The 21,316-nt window shown below is 44.2% G+C and overlaps 1 protein-coding gene across 1 annotated transcript in view; it reads right to left on the bottom strand.

The window, feature by feature from the left end:
* The window catches only part of acin1a (apoptotic chromatin condensation inducer 1a), a 33,248-nt gene extending 12,826 nt beyond the window's left edge, over positions 1 to 20,422 (bottom strand). The window contains 9 exon segments of the mRNA XM_046359330.1: positions 9,744 to 9,826; positions 9,954 to 10,103; positions 13,640 to 17,431; positions 17,433 to 17,528; positions 17,531 to 17,917; positions 18,269 to 18,330; positions 18,512 to 18,623; positions 18,928 to 18,993; positions 20,267 to 20,422. Coding sequence (XP_046215286.1) covers positions 9,744 to 9,826; positions 9,954 to 10,103; positions 13,640 to 17,431; positions 17,433 to 17,528; positions 17,531 to 17,917; positions 18,269 to 18,330; positions 18,512 to 18,623; positions 18,928 to 18,993; positions 20,267 to 20,404 — 4,886 coding nt within the window. The 5' untranslated portion in view covers positions 20,405 to 20,422.
* Positions 20,423 to 21,316: the final 894 nt, after the last annotated feature.

Raw genomic sequence — 21,316 nt, 5'->3', positions numbered from 1 at the left:
TCCCCCAAAATGATTGGAGAGTGTAGTTGTCCTATAATTCAATTGCGCCTAGCAAGTGTGTTGGCTAACAGCGTTGTGATTGGCTAGCAGTGTTTTTGTACTGTACAATGTAGGCTACATGTGATAGCAGAGTTCGCAAAGCAAACGCCCAGCAATTGATACAAATCAGTATGATATCATTCTGCCGGGTTGGCCCATTTTGCAGTCAACATTTAATTGGGAAGGTTTTTTGGAAAAGCCTTTAGAAATGCTAATTCAAACAGTCCATGATTACTGAATTACAAAGATTAAACCATGACTTCGAAACCAACTTTTTGAATACTTGGTTTGCATACCAATTGTTTGAATAAATCGTAATTAAAAAAGCCAATTGTTAACCAAAACGAACGTGACCAGCTACATTTTTTCCACCGTCACCATAGCGACTAATTAAAAATAGGTGTCACACTGTCAGGTCAAAGGGTCGCAAAGCAAGTGGTCACAATTTCAAACCCTTGCATAACGCACAGCCTCATTTTTGAGTTTGCGCAATGTCACCGAAAATAATGGAGGCGTGCTTAATTAGCCACCTGTATTTGTATGTTTCTGATTTCACTGCTTGACACATGTAAGATGAAATACCTCCCGAATTAAATGTTTAAGTGTTACTGAAGTTTCTACCTTGTAAAACGACAGGGGAAATTCTCAATTGCATTTCGTGCTCGTTTTATTATTATGTGTTTTATTATTATGTGTAACAGGATTTACATCATTCAAGTCACAAGTGTGTCCCGAAGTTGATGGGTTTATTTGATCCCCTTGCCACTCTTAAAGTCTCTGAGCGAGTTGGTAGGAGTTGGTAGGGGCTAGGGGCTGGTTTGGGATTCACAAATGCACTCCCCTCCACATTCATTTGGACAGTAAAATAATAATTTGGCTACATACTCCAGCATTTTGGATTTGAGATCAAATGTTTTACATGAGGCGACAGTACAGAATGTCAAACTTTTATTTTAGGATATTTTCCTACATCTGTTTAACCGCAAAAAACATATACAGTCCCCCCAATTGAAGAAATATTAAGAAATGAATTTATAGTGTATTAAAATAGTCAAAGATGTAGTATTTGGGTCCATATTCCTAGCACACAATGACTACCTCAAGCTTGTGACACCACAAACTCATCGGATGCTCATTGTTTTGGTTATGGTTTTCCAATAGGAACTGAATGGTGAATGATTTGAGTAGATGAGACGTTTCTGAATAATTCTAAATTCATCCTGATAATTCCATGATTAAGAAAACCAATGAATGATGATGATTGGGAAGGTTACAGACTACAACAAAACATGAAACGCCAGCAGCATACCATCCTGCGTACCACTGCTGGCTTGCTTCTGAAGCTAAGCAGGGTTGGTCCTGGTCAGTTCCTGAATGGGAGACCAGATGCTGCCGGAGGTGGTGTTGGAGGGCCAGTAAGAGGCACTCTTTCCTCTGGTCAAATTTTTTTTTATCCCAATGCCCCAGGGCAGTGATAAAGATCCCATGGCACTTATATCGTAAGAGTAGGGGTGTTAACCCTGGTGTCCTGGCTAAAATCCCAATCTGGCCCTCAAACCATCACGGTCACCTAATAATCCCCAGTTTACAATTGGCTCATTCATCCCCCTCCTCTCCCCTGTAACTATTCCCCAGGTCGTTGCTGCAAATGAGAACGTGTTCTCAGTCAACTTACCTGATAAAATAAAAATGAAAACTTTACGTTGATCCACAAAGGCAAAAATGACAACGTCAGGAGTTTAATTCAATAACAGTAAAGCTGCGAAATGGAGAGTTGAAAATAAAGATAAAGGGAGGGCCAGAAAAGCAACTTTTGGGAAAGATTTGGTGAAGTGGTAAAAAGAGTCTTATAGCAGTGTCGGCTTTGTTGTGTGTGATGATTGTGAGACACTATACAAATTCAACAGTTAAAAAAGACAGGGACTTCAAATAGGCCTATTGGCACAAAGAAAACTGTAGCCTAATGTTCATATGGGTTAAATGGAAACCGAAATTTGGACACTGACTGTAGGTCTATAACCGGTCACATAGCATTAATATTAACTCGGGGCGGCAGGGTAGCCTAGTGGTTAGAGTGTTGAACTAGTAACCAGAAGGTTGCAAGTTCAAATCCCCTAGCTGACAAGGTTCTGCTGTTCTGTCATTCTGCCCCTGAACAGGCAGTTAACCCGCCGTCATTGAAATTAAGAATTTGTTCTTAACTGACTTGCCTTGTTAAATAAAGGTAAAAAAAACAAAACTTATGCAGAATTACCCTTTTCTTTCAGTAAAATAATACACCAAATGTAGGCAATTTTTTTTTTTTTTTTTTAAATCGGGAACAGCATCTTGAGAGAATGGTAATGCTGAGTTAGCACCTCTACAGGCGGCATCTCATTATCAGCATCATAAAAGCTCATAGTATTTCAACCATATAAAATATCAGAAACATGTCGATTTCACAGCTTTCTGTAATTTGGACATTTTGCAAAGAAAATCTTTCCAGTTTCTTTAGAGTTACTGCATTTTCTCTGCGGTCCCTAAATGTCTTTGGTCTGTGAAAGAAGCAGAGATGACAGAAAACTTTACCAATATCAATTAGATTGAATGCTTCAATCAATTTATGACATTCTGGTGAGCACAGGTTTATTTTTTACTCTAAATCTAAATACTCTGCATCTAATTAGACAAGTTGATAAACAAAGCCTACCAAAATGTCAGAAATAACCAGAAACATCTGGCAAAACAAATCCTGCACCCAGTGTAAAAAAATTAATGTATACGCTGTCTCTGACTGTAGCGTACAGCGCATTTTCTATGTTAGCGTGTGTGCAGGCCTCAGAATTTCTCTATCACAAATAATCGGGTGGTTGCGGATGGATTACTAGCAACTGCAGCCGGAACAAACACCTGACCCATGCACCACTATAATATACTAGAAGGGCCAATTCCGATTTTGAAAATTAAACATTTCATACGCACTTCTCAGAAGTTGGTATTCAGACTTACATAAGAATAGACTGAGGAGTTTCAGAAGAAAGTCATAGTTTCTGAACATTTTGAGCCTGTAATCGAACCCACAAATGCTGATACTCAACTAATCTAAAGAAGGCCATTTGAATTGCTTCTTTAAATCAGAACAACAGTTTTCAGCTGTGCTAACATAATTGCAAAAGGGTCTTTAATGATCAATTAGCCTTTTAAAATGATAAACTTGGATTCGTAAACACAACGTGCCATTGGAACACAAGAGTGATGGTTGCTGATAATGGGCCTCTAGATATTCCATACATTTAAAAAGAAAAATCTGCCGTTCCCAGCTACAATGTCTACTCTATTTCTGATCAATTTGATGCTATTTTAATGGACAAAATGTTTTGCTTTTCTTTAAAAAAAAAGGAAATTTCTAAGTGACCCCAAACTTGCGAACGGTAGTGTGTGTGTGTACACACACACACACACACACACACACACACACACACACACACACACACACACACACACACACACACACACACACACACACACACACACACACACACACACACACACACACACACACACACACACACACACACACACACACACACACACGTCTTTCTCTGTTCAGCTGTCCGATCCTTTGGGTGAATAAACTTGGTTTGAGCTTTTACATTTGTCTGTCAGGTTCTAAATAACATGGTAAAACCTAACATATTGATAATCCTTGAGATGTTTCTACAACTTGATTGGAGTAAATGGATTGGACATGATCTGGAAAGGCACACACCTGTCTATAAGGTCCCAAAGTTAACGATGCATGTCAGAGCAAAAACCAAGCCATGAGGTCGAAGGAATTGTCCGTAGAGCTCCGAGACTGGATTGTGTCAAGACACAGATCTGCTGAAGGGTACCAAAACATTTCTTCAGCATTGAAGGTCCCCAAGAACACAGTGGCCTCCATCCTTCTTAAAGTGCTCTAGAGTTCCTCTGTGGACCCCTCCTGTCTCAGCCTCCAGTATTTATGCTGCAGTAGTTTGTGTCGGGGGGCTAGGGTCAGTTTGTTATATCTGGAGTACTTCTCCTGTCCTATCCGGTGTCCTGTGTGAATTTAAGTATCCTCTCTCTAATTCTCTCTTTCTCTATTTATTTCTCTCTCTCGGAGGACCTAAGCCCTAGGACCATGCCTCAGGACTACCTGACATGATGACTCCTTGCTGTCCCCAGTCCACCTGGCCGTGCTGCTGTTCCAGTTTCAACTGTTCTGCCTGTGATTATTATTTGACCATGCTGGTCATTTATGAACATTTGAACATCTTGGCCATTTCTGTTATAATCTCCACCCAGCACAGCCAGAAGAGGACTGGCCACCCCACAGAGCCTGGTTCCTCTACGTTTCTTCCTAGGTTTTGGCCTTTCTAGGGAGTTTTTCCTAGCCACCGTGCTTCTACACCTGCATTGCTTGCTGTTTGGGGTTTTAGGCTGGGTTTCTGTACAGCACATTGAGATATCAGCTGATGTACGAAGGGCTATATAAATACATTTGATTTGGAGATGGGAGAACCTTCCAGAAGGACAACAATCTCTGCAGCACTCCACCAATCGGGTATTTATTGTAGAGTGGCCAGACGGAAGCCACTCCTCAGTAAAAAGGCACATGACAGTCCGCTTGGAGTTTGCCAAATGGCACCTAAAGACTCAGACCATGAGAAACAAGATTCTCTGGTCTGATGAAACCAAGATTGAACTCTTTGGTCTGAATGCCAAGAGTCACGTCTGGAGGAAACCTGGCACCATCCCTACAGTAAAGCATGGTGGTGGCAGCATCATGCTGTGGGACTGGGAGACAAGACAGGATCGAGGCAAAGATAAACAGAACAAAGTACATAGAGATCCTTGATGAAAACCTCATCCAGAGCACTCAGGCCCTCAGACTGGGGCGAAAGTTCACCTCCCAACAGGACAATGATCCTAAGCACACAGCCAAGAGAAAGTAGGAGTGGCTTCGGGCCAAGTCTCTGAATGCAGGGATGCAAACTGGTGAGGGCCCAAAAAAGGTGACACTTTTTTTGCACTGAAACATGTAAAAAAAAAAAATTCCCTGCAAGGAGGACAAAAATATTATCTATATTATCAGTCTGTGTGTGTAAAATAAAGTGGTTAATTTGAACCTAACTCACAGCAACAAAAAAAATAAAGCAATCCAATGGTATTTGTTGCCTAGACCTTACTGCAAATGACACTCAGTTAGCCATGACAGCCTTTAAAATAGGATGCTGGGGGCCTCCCGGGTGGCACAGTGGTTAAGGGTGCTTGTACTGCAGCGTCAGCTGTGCCACCACTCTGGGTTCGCGCCCAGGCTTTGTCGTAACCCGGCCGCGATCGGGAGGTCCGTGGGGCGACGCACAATTGGCATAGCGTCGTCTGGGTTAGGGAGGGTTTGGCCGGTAGGGATATCCTTGTCTCATCGCGCACTAGCGACTCCTGTGGCGGGCCGGGCACAGTGCACGCTAACCAAGGTTGCCAGGTGCACAGTGTTTCCTCCGACACATTGATGCGACTGGCTTCCGGGTTGGATGCGCGCTGTGTTAAGAAGCAGTGCGGCTTGGTTGGGTTGTGTATCGGAGGACGCATGACTTTCAACCTTCTCCCGTACAGGCTCGGGAGAGACATTGTCGAGAGGAGACAAGATAGTAGCTACTAACAATTGGATACCACAAAAAAGGGGGTAAAATTAAACTATTTGTATTATTATTTAAATAAATAGAACGCTTGTGACCACACACACACATCTAAATATCGCACTTGGGAAAAAAACATCTTGAAGTAGAAATAGGCATTCCACTATAGTAGACATCAATCAATGCACAAAAACTCTTGGAAAAATAGCATTCACTGAGTCAAAAAAATAATCTCCCCTCACTCACACGTTACTGTCAAGTTCAACACAACAAAAGCAATATCTTTGGGCTACACTGCACATTATTACAGTTTCTGCCTGTGGACATCTGTTCTACAATGTTGGCATATTTGATCTCTTTCAGTACACCTGGAATACCCCGTTTAATCCACTGTATTGAAAAAGAGAGAAAGAGGGTAAGTGCGTGGTGTTCCTTTCCCCTCTATAGTAGCATCCAGCTTAAGCCAGGCCCATCTCCAGCTCCACTTGATCCCTTAATCCACTTGTTAAACAAGCAATGCCTCATTTTCACCTAATTCTCTCATTCTGAAAATTAACCACATACTGTAGGGAAAACATTAGTTCAGAGATAGTAGTTAGTTCATTAGCTAGTTAACATTTCACAGATTGCCAGGGTCATAACTTGAGGAACGGCATGGAGTCGTATAGCAGTTAATACTACAGCGAATTGGTTAGGTTACTAACGTTAGCTCATTTGATATTGTAATGGTAGCTGTCTGACTTTATTTGCCAGCTAATTTTCACACCATAAACTCAATTATTTTATCAGTTAAGTTGGCTAATGTTGCTCAACATTTCTCTGGCTAGCTAACGGAGAACTCGATCCAGCTAGCAAGATACTTAACAATGCCAACAATACTTGTTCCACCACAAACTTCCCTCATCAGATTTACACGAATCACGTAAGCAACCTATTTTGGATTCAAAACACGAAATTTCGCAGAAAGGTGACAAGTTTGCATCCCTGTGATTGTCCTCGAGTGGCCCAGCCAGAGCCCAGACTTGAACATCTCTGGAGAGACCTATAAATAGCTGTGCAGCAACACTCCCCATCCAACCTGTCAGAGCTTGAGAGGATCTGCAGAGAAGAATGGGAAAAACTCCCAAAATACAGGTGTACCAAGCTTGTAGCGTCATACCCAAGAAGACAAGGATATAAATCACTGCCAAAAGTACTTAAACAAATGATTGAGTAAAGGGTCTGAATAGTTGTGTAAATGTGATGTTAGCAAAAGTGAAAACCTTTTTGCTTTGTCATTATGGGGTAGTGTGTGTAGATTGACAAGCGGAGAAAACCCCCCAATTTAATCAATGTTAGAATATGGCTGTATCGTAACAAAATGTGAAAAAAAGTCTGTCTGAATATTGTCCGAAGGTACTGTGTGTGTGTGTGTGTGTGTGTGTGTATATGTGTGTGTGTATATATATTATATATATTTTATATAAACTCAACAAAAAAATACTGTCAACTGAGTTGATTTTCAGCAAACTTAACATGTGTAAATATTTGTATGAACATAAGATTCAACAACAGACAAACTGGACACGTTCCACTGACATGTGACTAACAAATGGAATCATCTAAATCAAAAGTAACAGTCAATACAGCTGGTGGCCACACCAGATACTAAGTACTGCAGTGCATCTCCTCATGGACTGCACCAGATTTGCCAGTTCTTGCTGTGAGGTGTTACCACACTCCTCCACCAAGGCACCTGCAAGTTCCCAGACAGGTCCCAGACGTGCTCAAAGGGATTGAGATCCAGGCTCTTCGCCGGTTATGGCAGAACACTGACATTCCTGTCTTGCAGGAAATCAGCCATACTGCTCGTTTTGTGCGTGGTGGCATTGTCATGCTGGAGGGTCATGTCAGGATGAGCCTGCAGGAAGGGTACCACATGAGGGAGGAGGAGGTCTTCCCTGTAATGCACAGCTTTGAGATTGCCTGCAATGACAACAAGCTCAGGCCGATGATGCTGTGACACACCACCCCAGACCATGACGGACCCTCCACCTCCAAATCCATCCAGGCTTCGGTGTAATGCTCATTCCTTCGACGATAAACGCAACTCCGACCATCAGCCCTGGTGAGACTCGTCAGTGAAGAGCACTTTTTGCCAGTCCAGTCTGGTCCAGCGACGGTGGGTTTGTGTCCATTGGCGACATTGTTGCCGGGGATGTCTGGTGAGGACCTGCCTTACAACAGGCCTACAATCCCTCAGTCCAGCCTCTTTCAGCCTATTGCAGACAGTCTGAGCACTGATGGAAAGACTGTGCGTTCCTGGTGCAGTTGTTGTTGCCATCCTGTACCTGTCCAGCAGGTGTGATGTTCGGCTGTACCGATCCTGTGCAGGTGTTGTTACACGTGGTCTGCCACTGCGAGAGCTATCAGCTGTCCGTCCTGTCTCCCATAGCGCTGTTTTAGGAGTCTCACAGTACAGACATTGCAATTTATTGCCCTGGTCACATCTGCAGTCCTCATGCCTCCTTGCAGCATGCCTAAGGTACGTTCACGCAGATGAGCAGGGACCCTGGGCATCTTTCTTTTGGTGTATTTCAGAGTCAATAGAAGAGCCTCTTTAGTGTCCTAAGTTTTCATAACTGTAACCTTAATTGCCTACTGTCTGTAAGCCGTTAGTGTCTTAACGACCGTTCCACAGGTGCATGTTCATTAATTGTTTATGGTTCATTGAACAAGCATGGGAAACAGTGTTTAAACGCTTTACAATGAAGATCTGTGAAGGTATTTGGATTTTTACAAATTTCTTTTTTGCTGAGTTTATATACATATAAAAATATAAATGCAACATGGAAAGTGTTAGTCTCATGTTTCATGAGCTGAAATAAAAGTTCCCAGACATTTTCCAAAAGCACAAAAATATTATTTCTCTAAAATGTTGTGGACACATTTGTTAACCTCCCTGTTAGTGAGCATTTATCCTTTGCCAAGATTTATATTTTTTATTTATCCGTTCTCATTTGCAGCAACGACCTGGGGAATAGTTACAGGGGAGAGGAGGGGGATTAATGAGCCAATTGTAAACTGGGGATTATTACGTGACCATGATGGTTTGAGGGCCAGATTGGGTATTTAGCCAGGACACCGGGGTTAACACCCCTACTCTTACGATATAAGTGCCATGGGATCTTTAATGACCTCAGAGAGTCAGGACACCCGTTTAACGTTCCATATGAAAGACGGCCCCCTACACAGGGCAGTGTCCCCAATCACTGCCCTGGGGCATTGGGATATCTTTTTTTTAGACCAGAGGAAAGAGTGCCTCCTACTGGCCCTGCAACACCACTTCCAGCAGCATCTGGTCTCCCATCCAGGAACTGACCAGGACCAACACTGCTTAGCATCAGAAGCAAGCCAGCAGTTGTATTCAGGGTGGTATGCTGATAATCCATCCACCTGACAGGTGTAGCATATCAAGAAGCTGATTAAACAGCATGATCCTTACACAGGTGCACCTGGTGCTGGGGACAATAAAAGGCCACTAAAATGTGTAGCTTTGTCACACAACACAATGCCACAGATGTCTCAAGTTTTGAGGGAGCGTGCAACTGGCATACTGACTGCAGGAATGCCACCAGAGCTGTTGTCAGAGAATGTAATGTTAATTTCTCTACCATAAGAGAAATTGGCAATACGTCCAACCGGCCTCACAACCGCAGACCACGTGTAACCATGCCAGCCCAGGACCTCCACATCAGACTTCTTCACCTGCGGGATCATCTGATACCAGCCACCCGGACAGCTGATGAAACTGAGGATTATTTCAGTCTGTAATAAAGCCCTTTTGTAGGGAAAAACTCATTCTGATTGGCTGGGCTTGGCTCACCAGTGGGTGGGTTGGCTGCACCTCACCAATGGCTGCAACTCTGCCCAGTTGTGCGAAATACATAGATTAGGGACTAATAAATTTACTTCAATTGACTGATGTCTATAAGAACTGTAACTCAGAAAAATCATTGAAATTGTTGCGTTTATATTTTTGTTCAGTATATGTGTGTGTCTTTTGCAGCAATTTTGTAAACAGACCTTGTAGTGTCTGTCATTTCCTCCTCTCCCTCGCTGTCCTTCTGCTCATTGTCTTGTCCAGCAGGTATTCCAACAAACAATTTCTGATGGTCATCAAAGGGGGGTAGTGTTAGAGAGGGGAAGAACAATTTTGTAAAAACAAGGGGAAAGAATAAAGAGATGTAGAGATTTGTAAAGAATAAAGAGACTACAGTTTAAATCTCAGCTGACCTTGCCGTGTCTGGCTCCATCGATGATCATGTCCTTCTCCCCAGGTACTCGATTTTTGCGCTGGGGTGCTTTTGGGGACTCCTTTGACTCCTCAAGTTGACTAACTGTCTCCTTATCCTGGGATATGTTTTTTGTCTGAGGTTTCTCAGGCTAAAGGATAGAGAATATCATACATTTGAGCAGGTCAAGTCACAGTTCTAAGCATACATCCCTTATTTAACCAACATATGGTTTAGATGTCAACCGATTAATCAGAATGGCCTATTAATTAGGGCCGGTTTCAAGTTTAAGTGGGTTAACTGCCTTGTTCAGGGGCAGAACGACAGATTTTCACCTTGTCAGCTCGGGGAACCAATCTTGCAACCTTACAGTTAACTCATCCAACGCTATAACCACCTGCCTCTCGTTGCACTCCACAAGGAGAATGCCTGTTACACGAATGCAGTAGAAGCCAAGGTAAGTTGCTAGCTAGCATTAAACTTATCTTATAAAAAAACAATCATAATCACTAGTTATAACTACACATGGTTGATGATATTACGAGTTTATCTAGCGTATCCTGCGTTGCATATAATCGATGCAACGCTGGGGGATGATTTAACAAAAGCGCATTTGCGAAAAAAAAAGCACAATCGTTGGACGACTGTACCTAACCATAAACACCAATGCCTTTCTTAAAATCAATACACAGAAGTATATATTTCTAAACCTGCATATTTAGCTAAAAGAAATCCAGGTTAGCAGGCAATATTAACCAGGTGAAAGTGTGTCCCTTCTCTTGCGTTCATTGCACACAGAGTCCGGGTACATGCAACAGCTTGGGCAGAATTTTTGCCCGAATTTTACGTAACTTGCCAGAATTTTACGTAATTATGACATAACATTGATGGTTGTGCAATGTAACAGCAATATTTAGACTTAGGGATGCCACCCGTTCCGTATTTCACCGAAATAAACGTTTCGTTTTCGAAATGATAGTTTCCGGATTCGACCAGATTAATGACCAAAGGCTCGTATTTCTGTGTGTTATGTTATAATTAAGTCTATGGTTTGATAGAGCAGTCTGACTGAGCGATGGTAGGCAGCAGTAGGCTCGTAAGCATTCATTCGAACAGCACTTTAGTGCATTTTGCCAGCAGGTCTTCACAAGCACAGCGCTGTTTATGACTTCAAGCCTATCAGCCTAATGGCTGTTGTAACCGATGTGAAATGGCTAGCTAGTTAGCGGGGTGCGCGCTAATAGCGTTTCAAACATCACTCGCTCAGAGACTTGGAGTAGTTATTCCCCCCGTGGCTTTTGTGGAGCGATGGATAACGCTGCTACGAGTGTGGCTGTTGTCGATGTGTTCCTGGTTCGAGCCCAGGTAGGTGCGAGGAGAGGGACAAAGCTATACTGTTACACTGGCAATACTATAGTGCCTATAAGAACATCCACTAGTCATAGGTATATGAAATACAAATGGTATAGAGAGAAATAGTCCTATAAATACGATATCAACTACAACCTAAGACCTCTTACCTTGGAATATTGAAGTGTCATGTTAAAAAGGAACCACCAACTTTCATATGTTCTCATGTTCTGAGCAAGGAACTCAAACGTTAGCTTTTTTACATGGCACATATTGCACTTTTACTTCTCCAACACATAGTTTTTGAATTATTTAAATCAAATTGAACATGTTTCATTATTTATTTGAAGCTATATTGGTTTTTATTGATCTTAAGTGTTCAAATAAGTGTTAATTCAGTATTGTTGTAATTGTCATTATTACCATTTTTATTTTGTATTTTTTTGTATTTTTAAAAACAGGCCGATGAATCGCTATCGGCTTTTTTTGGTCCTCCAATAATCGGTATCGGCGTTGAAAAATCACAATCGGTCGACCTCTAATATGGTTACAATAAACATTGTGAGTTTGTGTTTTGGCATCATTGTCTCCTTAAAGTGGTCTCTGCTTGACTACTAGGCTATTAAGTAAAAATGACAGACGTAATAATCACGTAATTTTATCACCACCATTGTGTGATATAGAAGTAGACCTAAAGAGATTCCAGCAAGAGGAATCTATACCAAGCTATACCATGTACTTTATGACAACATACAGTACCAGTCAAAAGTTTGGACCCACCTACTCATTCAAGGGTTTTTCTTTATTTTAACTATTTTCTACATTGTAGAATAATACTGAAGACATCATGTAGTAACCAAAAAGTGTTAAATATTTTAAAATTTTCAAAGTAGCCACCTGCTATCCTTTATATTATCCTAATAACTACAACCTTTCAATTTGTTTTATTGATTTGATGCTAATAAATGTATTCGTTTTTGTTCCTTTAATATATTTGCTGTGTATTTGCTTACTAATCTTAAGAGAAACAGTATAGTTTATTTTTCTTTGCATACTGAAATGCCTTGATGACAGCTTTGCACAATCTTGGCATTCTCTCAACCAGCTTCATGAGGTAGTCACCTGGAATGCATTTCAATTAACAGATGAGCCTTGTTAAAAGTTAATTTGTGGAATTTCTTTCTTCTTTAATGTGTTTGAGCCAATCAGTTGTGCTGTGACCAGGTAGGGGGGTATACAGAAGATAGCCCTATTTGGTAAAAGACCAAGTCAATATTATGGCAAGAACAGTTAAAATATGCAAAGAGAAACAACAGTCCATCATTACTTATTAATTATTGTTTACTCCATGTGTAACTCTATGTTGCTGTCTGTTCACACTGCTATGCTTTATCTTGGCCAGGTCGCAGTTGTAAATGGGAACTTGTTCTCAACTAGCCTACCTGGTTAAATAAAGGTGAAATAAAAATAAGATCAGTCAATGTGGAACATTTCAAGAACTTTGAAAGTTTCTTCAAGTGCAGTCGCAAAATCCATCGGGTGCTATGATGAAACTGGCTCTCATAAGGACCGCCACAGGAAAGGAAGACCCAGAGTTACCTCTGCTGCAGAGGATAGGTTCATTAGAGTTAACAGCCTCAGAAATCAACAATTAACTGCACCTCAGAAATCGCAGCCAAAATAAATGTTTCAAGTAAAAAGACACCAACTGTTCAGAGGAGACTGTGTGAATCGGGCCTTCATGGTCGAATTGCTGCAAAGCAACCACTACTAAAGGACACCAATAAGAAGAAGAGACTTACTTGGGCCAAATAACACAAGCAATGGACTTTAGACCGGTGGAAATTTGTCCCAATTTCTACATGATTTCATATGTGTTATTTCATAGTTTTGATGTCTTCAGTATTATTTCACAATGTGGAAAATAGGAAAAATAAGGGAAAACTCTTGATTAGGTGTGCCCAAACTTTTGACCGGTACTGTATTTTCACACTGAAATATAACTTTTCCTCCATCTTTCACAACTTCAGAAAAACATGTAATTCATAAATCAGAAACCGTTCTGGTAAACATCTTGAACATTTGGACAAGGTTCCCTTGAAACATTAATGAAATAACGTCTTCAGATCTTCAAAGTACCATTGATTGTCACTGCTTGGGTGGTCCTGTCAAACCTAGGCCCTGACAGAATAAAAACCAAAAACAACCAAAAGAGAAACCTAAAAAGAAAATCCAAGTACTACATAGTTAATGAACATTTACTTTCCCATATTGCTGTTTGGGTTTGATCATTGTTATTCCACTGACTGAGTGAAAGAACACCTATAGACCACTCACCTTTCTACCACTGGGAGTGGTGCGAGTTTTGCCCTGGGAGGACGAAGATGAACCAGACGAGCGTGAGGAGGATGACCCAGAGTCAGAATCTGAGGAATCACTGGATGAGGAAGCTCGTCTTCCCCGCTTCTCTTGTTTCTTTTGACTTCTCTCCCTTCCCCGGTCTACATTGCCCTCTTCCGGTGGGGGTGAGGGAAGTACCACAGATTCTGCTGGACCCGAGGGGACGTTTCCTGCATCCACCCGTTTAGCACCTCTGGCTATCTCTCCCACTTCCTGTTTGTTTGTCTCCTTATCTGCTAAGACATGCTCCTCTGACACAAGCTCCTTAGCCTTTTCTTCTTCAGGACTCTTGCCTAGTGTGGCAATCACTGGGGTCTCTGGCCCTGTTGTGTCTGACGTGTCTGCTGCAGTTGGTCCAGAAAAAAGGAACCCCTGTCTTGCAGGCATCTGTGATGCTGCCTGTCTAGAAGAAAGCTTGGACCCCTGCAGAGTACTTTCCTGCTCTTGTTCCCCAGGTTTTCTTGGGGACTGGAGAGCGGAGGCCTGAGTATGGGGGCTGTCAGAGAATGTACGGGGCCTCTTGATGACCAGGGATGCAGAGCAAGATTGGGACAGAACTGGGGGGTCTCTCAAGAAACGGAACTTCTTGAAGGAGGACTGGGGTGACAGAGGCGTTGCTATAGTTGGTGACAAGGGCGTACCAGATTCAACTGGCTGGTTGTCTCTCGATGCTGTTTGGGGTAGGGATGGCACGTGGGGCTCCCCACCCTCCTCTGTTGCCGCCATTCTACCTGCTCCTGTGGAGAGGGGAGGAGTGGGCAGGGGGGTAAGACCAATCTCACGACCACGTTTCCATGGAGGAAGATGACTCTCCCTCTCAGCCACCATAGCCCTTTCCTTATCTTGTTCCAAAACACACTCCCCCTCTTTTTCTCTCTGCAGGGCCTTCTGTTCTAAAGCACTCTCCTTCTCCTCTCTCTCACGTTCCAAAGCTTTTCCCCTCTCCACTCTTTCTTTCTCCAAGGCTCTTTCTTTCTCCCTTTCAATTCTTTCTTGGTGCAAAGCCCTTGCCTTCTTCTCCCTATCTTTCTCCCTCTCCTCCAGTTCCCGCTCTAAAGCTTTCTGCCTCTCTAGCTCCAAAGCTTTCTCCTTCTCAACTCGCTCTTGCTCCAGCGCTGTCTCCCTCTCCTGTTCTCGCACCAGCGCTGTCTGCCTCTCTAGCTCCAGCGCTGTCTGCCTCTCTAGCTCCAGCGCTGTCTGCCTCTCTAGCTCCAGCGCTGTCTGCCTCTCTAGCTCCAGCGCTGTCTGCCTCTCTAGCTCCAGCGCTGTCTGCCTCTCTAGCTCCAGCGCTGTCTGCCTCTCTAGCTCCAGCGCTGTCTGCCTCTCTAGCTCCAGCGCTGTCTGCCTCTCTAGCTCCAGCGCTGTCTGCCTCTCTAGCTCCAGCGCTGTCTGCCTCTCTAGCTCCAGCGCTGTCTGCCTCTCTAGCTCCAGCGCTGTCTGCCTCTCTAGCTCCAGCGCTTTCTGCCTCTCTAGCTCCAGCGCTTTCTGCCTCTCTAGCTCCAGCGCTTTCTGCCTCTCTAGCTCCAGCGCTTTCTGCCTCTCTAGCTCCAGCGCTTTCTGCCTCTCTAGCTCCAGCGCTTTCTGCCTCTCTAGCTCCAGCGCTTTCTGCCTCTCTAGCTCCAGCGCTTTCTGCCTCTCTAGCTCCAGCGCTTTCTGCCTCTCTAGCTCCAGCGCTTTCTGCCTCTCTAGCTCCAGCGCTTTCTGCCTCTCTAGCTCCAGCGCTTTCTGCCTCTCTAGCTCCAGCGCTTTCTGCCTCTCTAGCTCCAGCGCTTTCTGCCTCTCTAGCTCCAGCGCTTTCTGCCTCTCTAGCTCCAGCGCTTTCTGCCTCTCTAGCTCCAGCGCTTTCTGCCTCTCTAGCTCCAGCGCTTTCTGCCTCTCTAGCTCCAGCGCTTTCTGCCTCTCTTGCTCCAGCGCTTTCTGCCTCTCTTGCTCCAGCGCTTTCTGCCTCTCTTCCTCCAGCGCTTTCTGCCTCTCTAGCTCCAGCGCTTCCTGCCTCTCTTCCTCCAGCGCTTCCTGCCTCTCTAGCTCCAGCGCTTCCTGCCTCTCTAGCTCCAGCGCTTCCTGCCTCTCTAGCTCCAGCGCTTCCTGCCTCTCTAGCTCCAGCGCTTCCTGCCTCTCTAGCTCCAGCGCTTTCTGCCTCTCTAGCTCCAGCGCTTTCTGCCTCTCTAGCTCCAGCGCTTTCTGCCTCTCTAGTTCCAGCGCTTTCTGCCTCTCTAGCTCCAGCGCTTTCTGCCTCTCTAGCTCCAGCGCTTCCTGCCTCTCTAGCTCCAGCGCTTCCTGCCTCTCTAGCTCCAGCGCTTCCTGCCTCTCTAGCTCCAGCGCTTCCTGCCTCTCTAGCTCCAGCGCTTTCTGCCTCTCTAGCTCCAGCGCTTTCTGCCTCTCTAGCTCCAGCGCTTTCTGCCTCTCTAGCTCCAGCGCTTTCTGCCTCTCTAGCTCCAGCGCTTTCTGCCTCTCTAGCTCCAGCGCTTTCTGCCTCTCTAGCTCCAGCGCTTTCTGCCTCTCTAGCTCCAGCGCTTTCTGCCTCTCTAGCTCCAGCGCTTTCTGCCTCTCTAGCTCCAGCGCTTTCTGCCTCTCCAGCTCCAGCGCTTCCTGCATCTCTAGCTCCAGCGCTTTCTGCCTCTCCAACTCCAGCGCTTCCTGCATCTCTAGCTCCAGCGCTTTCTGCCTCTCCTCCTGTTCCCGCTTCAAAGCTTTCTGCCTCACTAGCTCCAAAGCTTTCTCCTTCTCAACTCGCTCTTGCTCCAAAGCCTTTTCCCTCTCTATGCGCTCCATCTCCAAGGCTTTCTCCATCTCCACCCTTTCTTGCTCCAACGCTCTCGCTGTCTCCACCCTTTCTTGTTCAAGAACTTGCTCCCGCTCAAGAGCCCTTTCCCTCTTCTCCCGCTCAAAAGCTTTAGCTCTTTCCCTCTCCTCTCTTTCTTGCTGCAAAGCTTGCTCTCGTTCCATGACTCTCTGCCTTTCTAACTCCACAGCCTTCTCAAGCTCAAGGGCCCTCTCTCTTGCCTCAGACTTCTCCCTCTCTTCTGCCAAAGCTTTCTCCCTTTCCTCCCGCTCTTGTTCAAGAGCTTGTGCCCTCTCTCGCTCCAAAGCCCTTTCCCTCTCCTTCCTTTCAGCATCCAAGGCTTTCTCCCTCTCCCCTCTCTCTCGCTCCAAAGCTCTTTCCCTCTCTTGCTCCATGGCACGCTGTTGCTCAAATATTCTCTGTCTTTCCAGCTCCACGGCTCTAAGTCTCTCTTGCTCAAGGGCCTTTTCTCTTTCGCTCTCTGCCTGCAGCTCCCTTTCCTTGTTTTCTTGTTGCCATGCAGAATCTCTCTCTTCCATTATAGTGGGCCTAAGCACACTCACAGGAACTTGACTGTGAGATAGATGGCCTCCAAGGACACCCTGGTTGTTAACTGGAACCAGACTGGGGAAGGGCAAACTGGCTGCAGCATTGGCTGTGTGGGTGATGGCAGACACTGTGCCCTCTTGAGGACCTCTACCAGGAAATATTGTTGCAGTTGCAGCATTGTTGTCCTGCCTTTCTGCCTCCCCACGTCCATGCCACCCAACTCCAGAGAAGGCGCCTTCTGATGCCATCTTGCGTGCCAGCAGGGTCAGTGGGCCAGGCTTGCGCTCTGCGTTGCTTTGTGGTTCTGGACTGCTACTACGACTGCCACTGCTAGAGGAGCCAGAGCTGGAGGTACTGGAAGTACGCTGCCTAGCCGGGAGCTCACCTGGACTAGGGGGGGCTTTGTTTAGGGGTATCAGGCAGTGGGAATGATAACTCTGGGGGAGGGGACGGGGGAGGGGTAGGCTGTCGAAGCTGCGGAGACAACAGGGGGGGGGGTTGTGCTGTGGGGGTTGTCGGGATCCTTCAGACCTCTCTCTTGCTAGCTGGCCCCTTGGTGGCTCTCCTAGATTCCTCCTCCTGGCACCGCTATCCCAGTCCTCATCCTCGCCATCCTCGTCACCTCCGTCGCTGTCATCATCGCTATCTGCTGGGACTTGGCTAGAGGTTGGGACTCTCTCCGGTCGCTGCTCACCATCAGCTACACACACAGACAGAGAAGCAACGGCAGCAGGGGCAGAGGTAGGAGAGGTAGAGGCAGGTGGACCAGACACATGGCCGTCTTTGGCCCTGTGTCCCTCTCCCTCGCTTGCAGGGCCTGCTAGTCCCTCTCCCTCGGAGGGGCCAAGTGGCTTGTGCTGGTCAACCAACACTGGTACGTCATCCTGATGAGGACGGAAAGGGAGATGAGATTGAGTTTGTTGCAGGACTATACCAGAGTTCCTCCCATACATGCAGTTGTTCAGGCATACATTAAACTGCATGCAAGATTGTGTTAATCATGAAAGTTTCTCAGACGTGCAAGCTTCTCTCAAACGTGCAAGTTGCACAACAGGGGTGTGTATTCATTACACAGATTCTGTTTGCAAAAGGAATGAAAACAGGGAGGGACCTAGCTGAATTTGCCCATTAGACACTCTTGTTTTAGTTACAAAACGGAATGCAAAGGGAAAAATGATTACACCACTGGAGATTCTTAAAAATAGAAAGAATACAGCGATTAGTCTGCAACTAACCTGGTCTGGGGCAGCACAGGCAGAGCTGTTATTGCCCTGTGTGTGGTCCTCTTGGTCTGTATCTGGAAAAACATAGTAGTGAAATCTAATGAGACAAAGTACCCTGAGCAAGAGATGAGTAGCTGACCTGATTTGATTTATAAAGGAACCGCGCTCAGGACAGGCATAGAACTGACATGTAAACTACTCAGGCTTAAACCCCAAGCCAATACGTAAACGTGAGGAAGTAAACTGCCAACTTACCATCATCTTCGACTGCTTCCCGGGCCTCTTTCTCAAGACGCTGCCTCAAGAGCTCCTGCTGTTTTGCCAGATACTGCTTAATGAAGCTATTCTGGCTCATCTCTTCACCAATCTGAAATAATCAGACAGACCATAAGACTTATAATAATAATAATAATAAATGCCATTTAGCAGACGCTTTTATCCAAAGCGACTTACAGTCATGTGTGCATACATTCGACGTATGGGTGGTCCCGGGGATCGAACCCACTACCCTGGCGTTACAAGCGCCATGCTCTACCAACTGAGCTACAGAAGGACATCCTTGCCCATATCCAACCCATTGAAGAAGTAATTAGAGAAACTGACAAATATCTACACAAGGAGCTGATTGAATTGTTATGGCTCATGCAACTTCTTCATACAGTAACTCTCACCTGGGAGTTTGGCTGCAGTCCTATGTGATGGTGTGAGGTTCTCTGGAGGTTCTCCAGCATGAGAGCCTGTCACAAACATAATACATGATCACACACACACACAGCACACAAAACAGTAAACAGACTTTCACACAATAAATTATTAATTGTTGCATCTGATAATCATGTTAAGCTAGTTACATGATGGGCTCATTAGAAAACATTCACACTAAGAGGGCTTTCACAAAACGAATTCAATATAAAATATTTGTAGTAGCAGAAGCATATACCTCTCGTTTCCTCTTTCCCTACTGTATTTATTTTATTTATTTTGCTCCTTTGCACCCCATTATTTGAATTTCTACTTTGCACATTCTTCCCCTGCAAATCTACCATTCCAGTGTTTTACTTGCTATATTGTATTTACTTTGCCACCATGGCCCTTTTTTTGCCTTTACCTCCCTTATCTCACCTCATTTGCTCACATCGTATATAGACGTGTTTATATTGTATTATTGACTGTATGTTTGTTTTACTCCATGTGTAACTCTGTGTTGTTGTATGTGCTTTATCTTGGCCAGGTCGCAATTGTAAATGAGAACTTGTTCTCAACTTGCCTACCTGGTTAAATAAAGATGAAATAAAAAATTAAAAAATACTGTCCGGTATCGACTAAATACAAATAATTTTCAACTGAGAGGTAGCTAGTTAGCTATATTGATTAAACTACACTTGAAAGCGACACTGGTTGTTAGCTAACGTTAGCTGTTTGCATCTCAAGCTGCTTGCAATTCACTTGGATTGCTAACATTACATCTTCTAATTATACAAAGAAGGAATAATTCCCCGAAGATCCGGGCCCCAAAACGTTTAGATTACTTTTATTAATCCATGAATTCCTTCATTCATATTTTGTTTACTACGCCTTCCAAAGCTTGCTAGCTTCAAGTACAGTAGATAGCAAGTTACTTTACAGGCGCGTCCACGTTGTATAACCTCCCCCCAACTCGTGCACACCAACAAAGCGCGGACCGTGCAGCCGCAGACGACAAAACTACCAGTAGCTAGCAGCTAACGTTAGCTACCAGCCGTGTCTCGCATAAACAACAAACGTCAATTTAAACTTTGGTGAACAACTTATTCAACAAACAAGCAGTTTCAAATGGTAGAACATAGCAAAGCTTCCAACAACGACAAAACATTATCAGAAAGTAAACAGCACACAGTAATTATTTTTATTTTATTTTTTTAAACTAGGCAAGCACTCCGGCCTGCAAGGCAAGCATCGGCCAGTCTCTAGCAACACCGATGTTTAGCGACTGCAGGTTACAAACGACCTCAAATTCTTAACAAAACTCACCCCTTTGAGCCTCTTAATGAGAGCATTTTTCTGTCCGCTTTTAGGAAGCCCCCGCTCCTCCAAAGCAGCTTTCAAATCCGCCACCCGTAGAGATTGTAGCGGCCTCCCGTCCAGTGTAACGTCTTCGAGGTCCGCCATTTTCCCTTTCCTCACTAATTCGCTTCAGCAACGCCTTCCTTCAACCAACGTCTGAGTAGTCAAAGTGTAAATATAATTTTATTATTACATATTGTTTGATTTTATTCATACATTCGATGGTGGAGTGTTATGCATACACGCTATTCACAATGAATTTGCATTAATAAGATACCTAAACATTATTTGGAAAATGTCATTTCCTAGATTATAATTTTATTTGTACCAACAGGAGGCACTCTTTCACGTGTCAAAATAATCTCTGTAGAATCATGTCAGAGTGCAAAATGTCTTGGTGCAGCATCAATTGTAACAACAACTGTCATTGTTTGTTCTTTGACAAATCTTTAGCGGGCACGTCTTGCTCGACTGGGGGTGGTGTCCTGGCCAGAGCCCTTTTGCCAGCCCTGTTCCTTATTAGGCTATAACACAACCATGTTTTTCCATATCTCTAAGGTCCCATGAATGAAATGGATGGTTGTGTAAAAATGTTTTACGGCAAAAGTGGTTAAATTGATACATGTTGTGACACACACCCTAAACTCAGACAGTGCACAATAATGCCTGGCTGTAGGTGGGGGTGGGCCAATCTCACGAAACCCGATATTGCTACAATTTGGTAGACAATCGTCTGCCTACATACAAATCACATTTTATTGGTCATATGCGCCGGATACAACAGGTGTAGACTTTACAGTGAAATGCTTACTTACGAGCCCATTTCCAACAATCTAGAGTTAAAAAGTAAGACAAATATTTGCTAAATAAAAAAGGGAATAGTAACACAATAAACACAATAACGAGGCCAGTGGTGGAAAAAGTACCCAATTGTCATACTTGAGTAAAAGTAAAGATACCTTCATAAAAAATAACTCAAGTAAAAGTGAAAGTCACCCATTTCTTTTTTTTAAACTA

The sequence above is a fragment of the Oncorhynchus gorbuscha genome, linkage group LG08, assembly GCF_021184085.1.
Source record: "Oncorhynchus gorbuscha isolate QuinsamMale2020 ecotype Even-year linkage group LG08, OgorEven_v1.0, whole genome shotgun sequence".
Classification (NCBI taxonomy): domain Eukaryota; kingdom Metazoa; phylum Chordata; class Actinopteri; order Salmoniformes; family Salmonidae; genus Oncorhynchus; species Oncorhynchus gorbuscha.
Note: the sequence above shows the minus strand (reverse complement) of the source record. Positions and strands in the feature narration are given on the sequence as shown.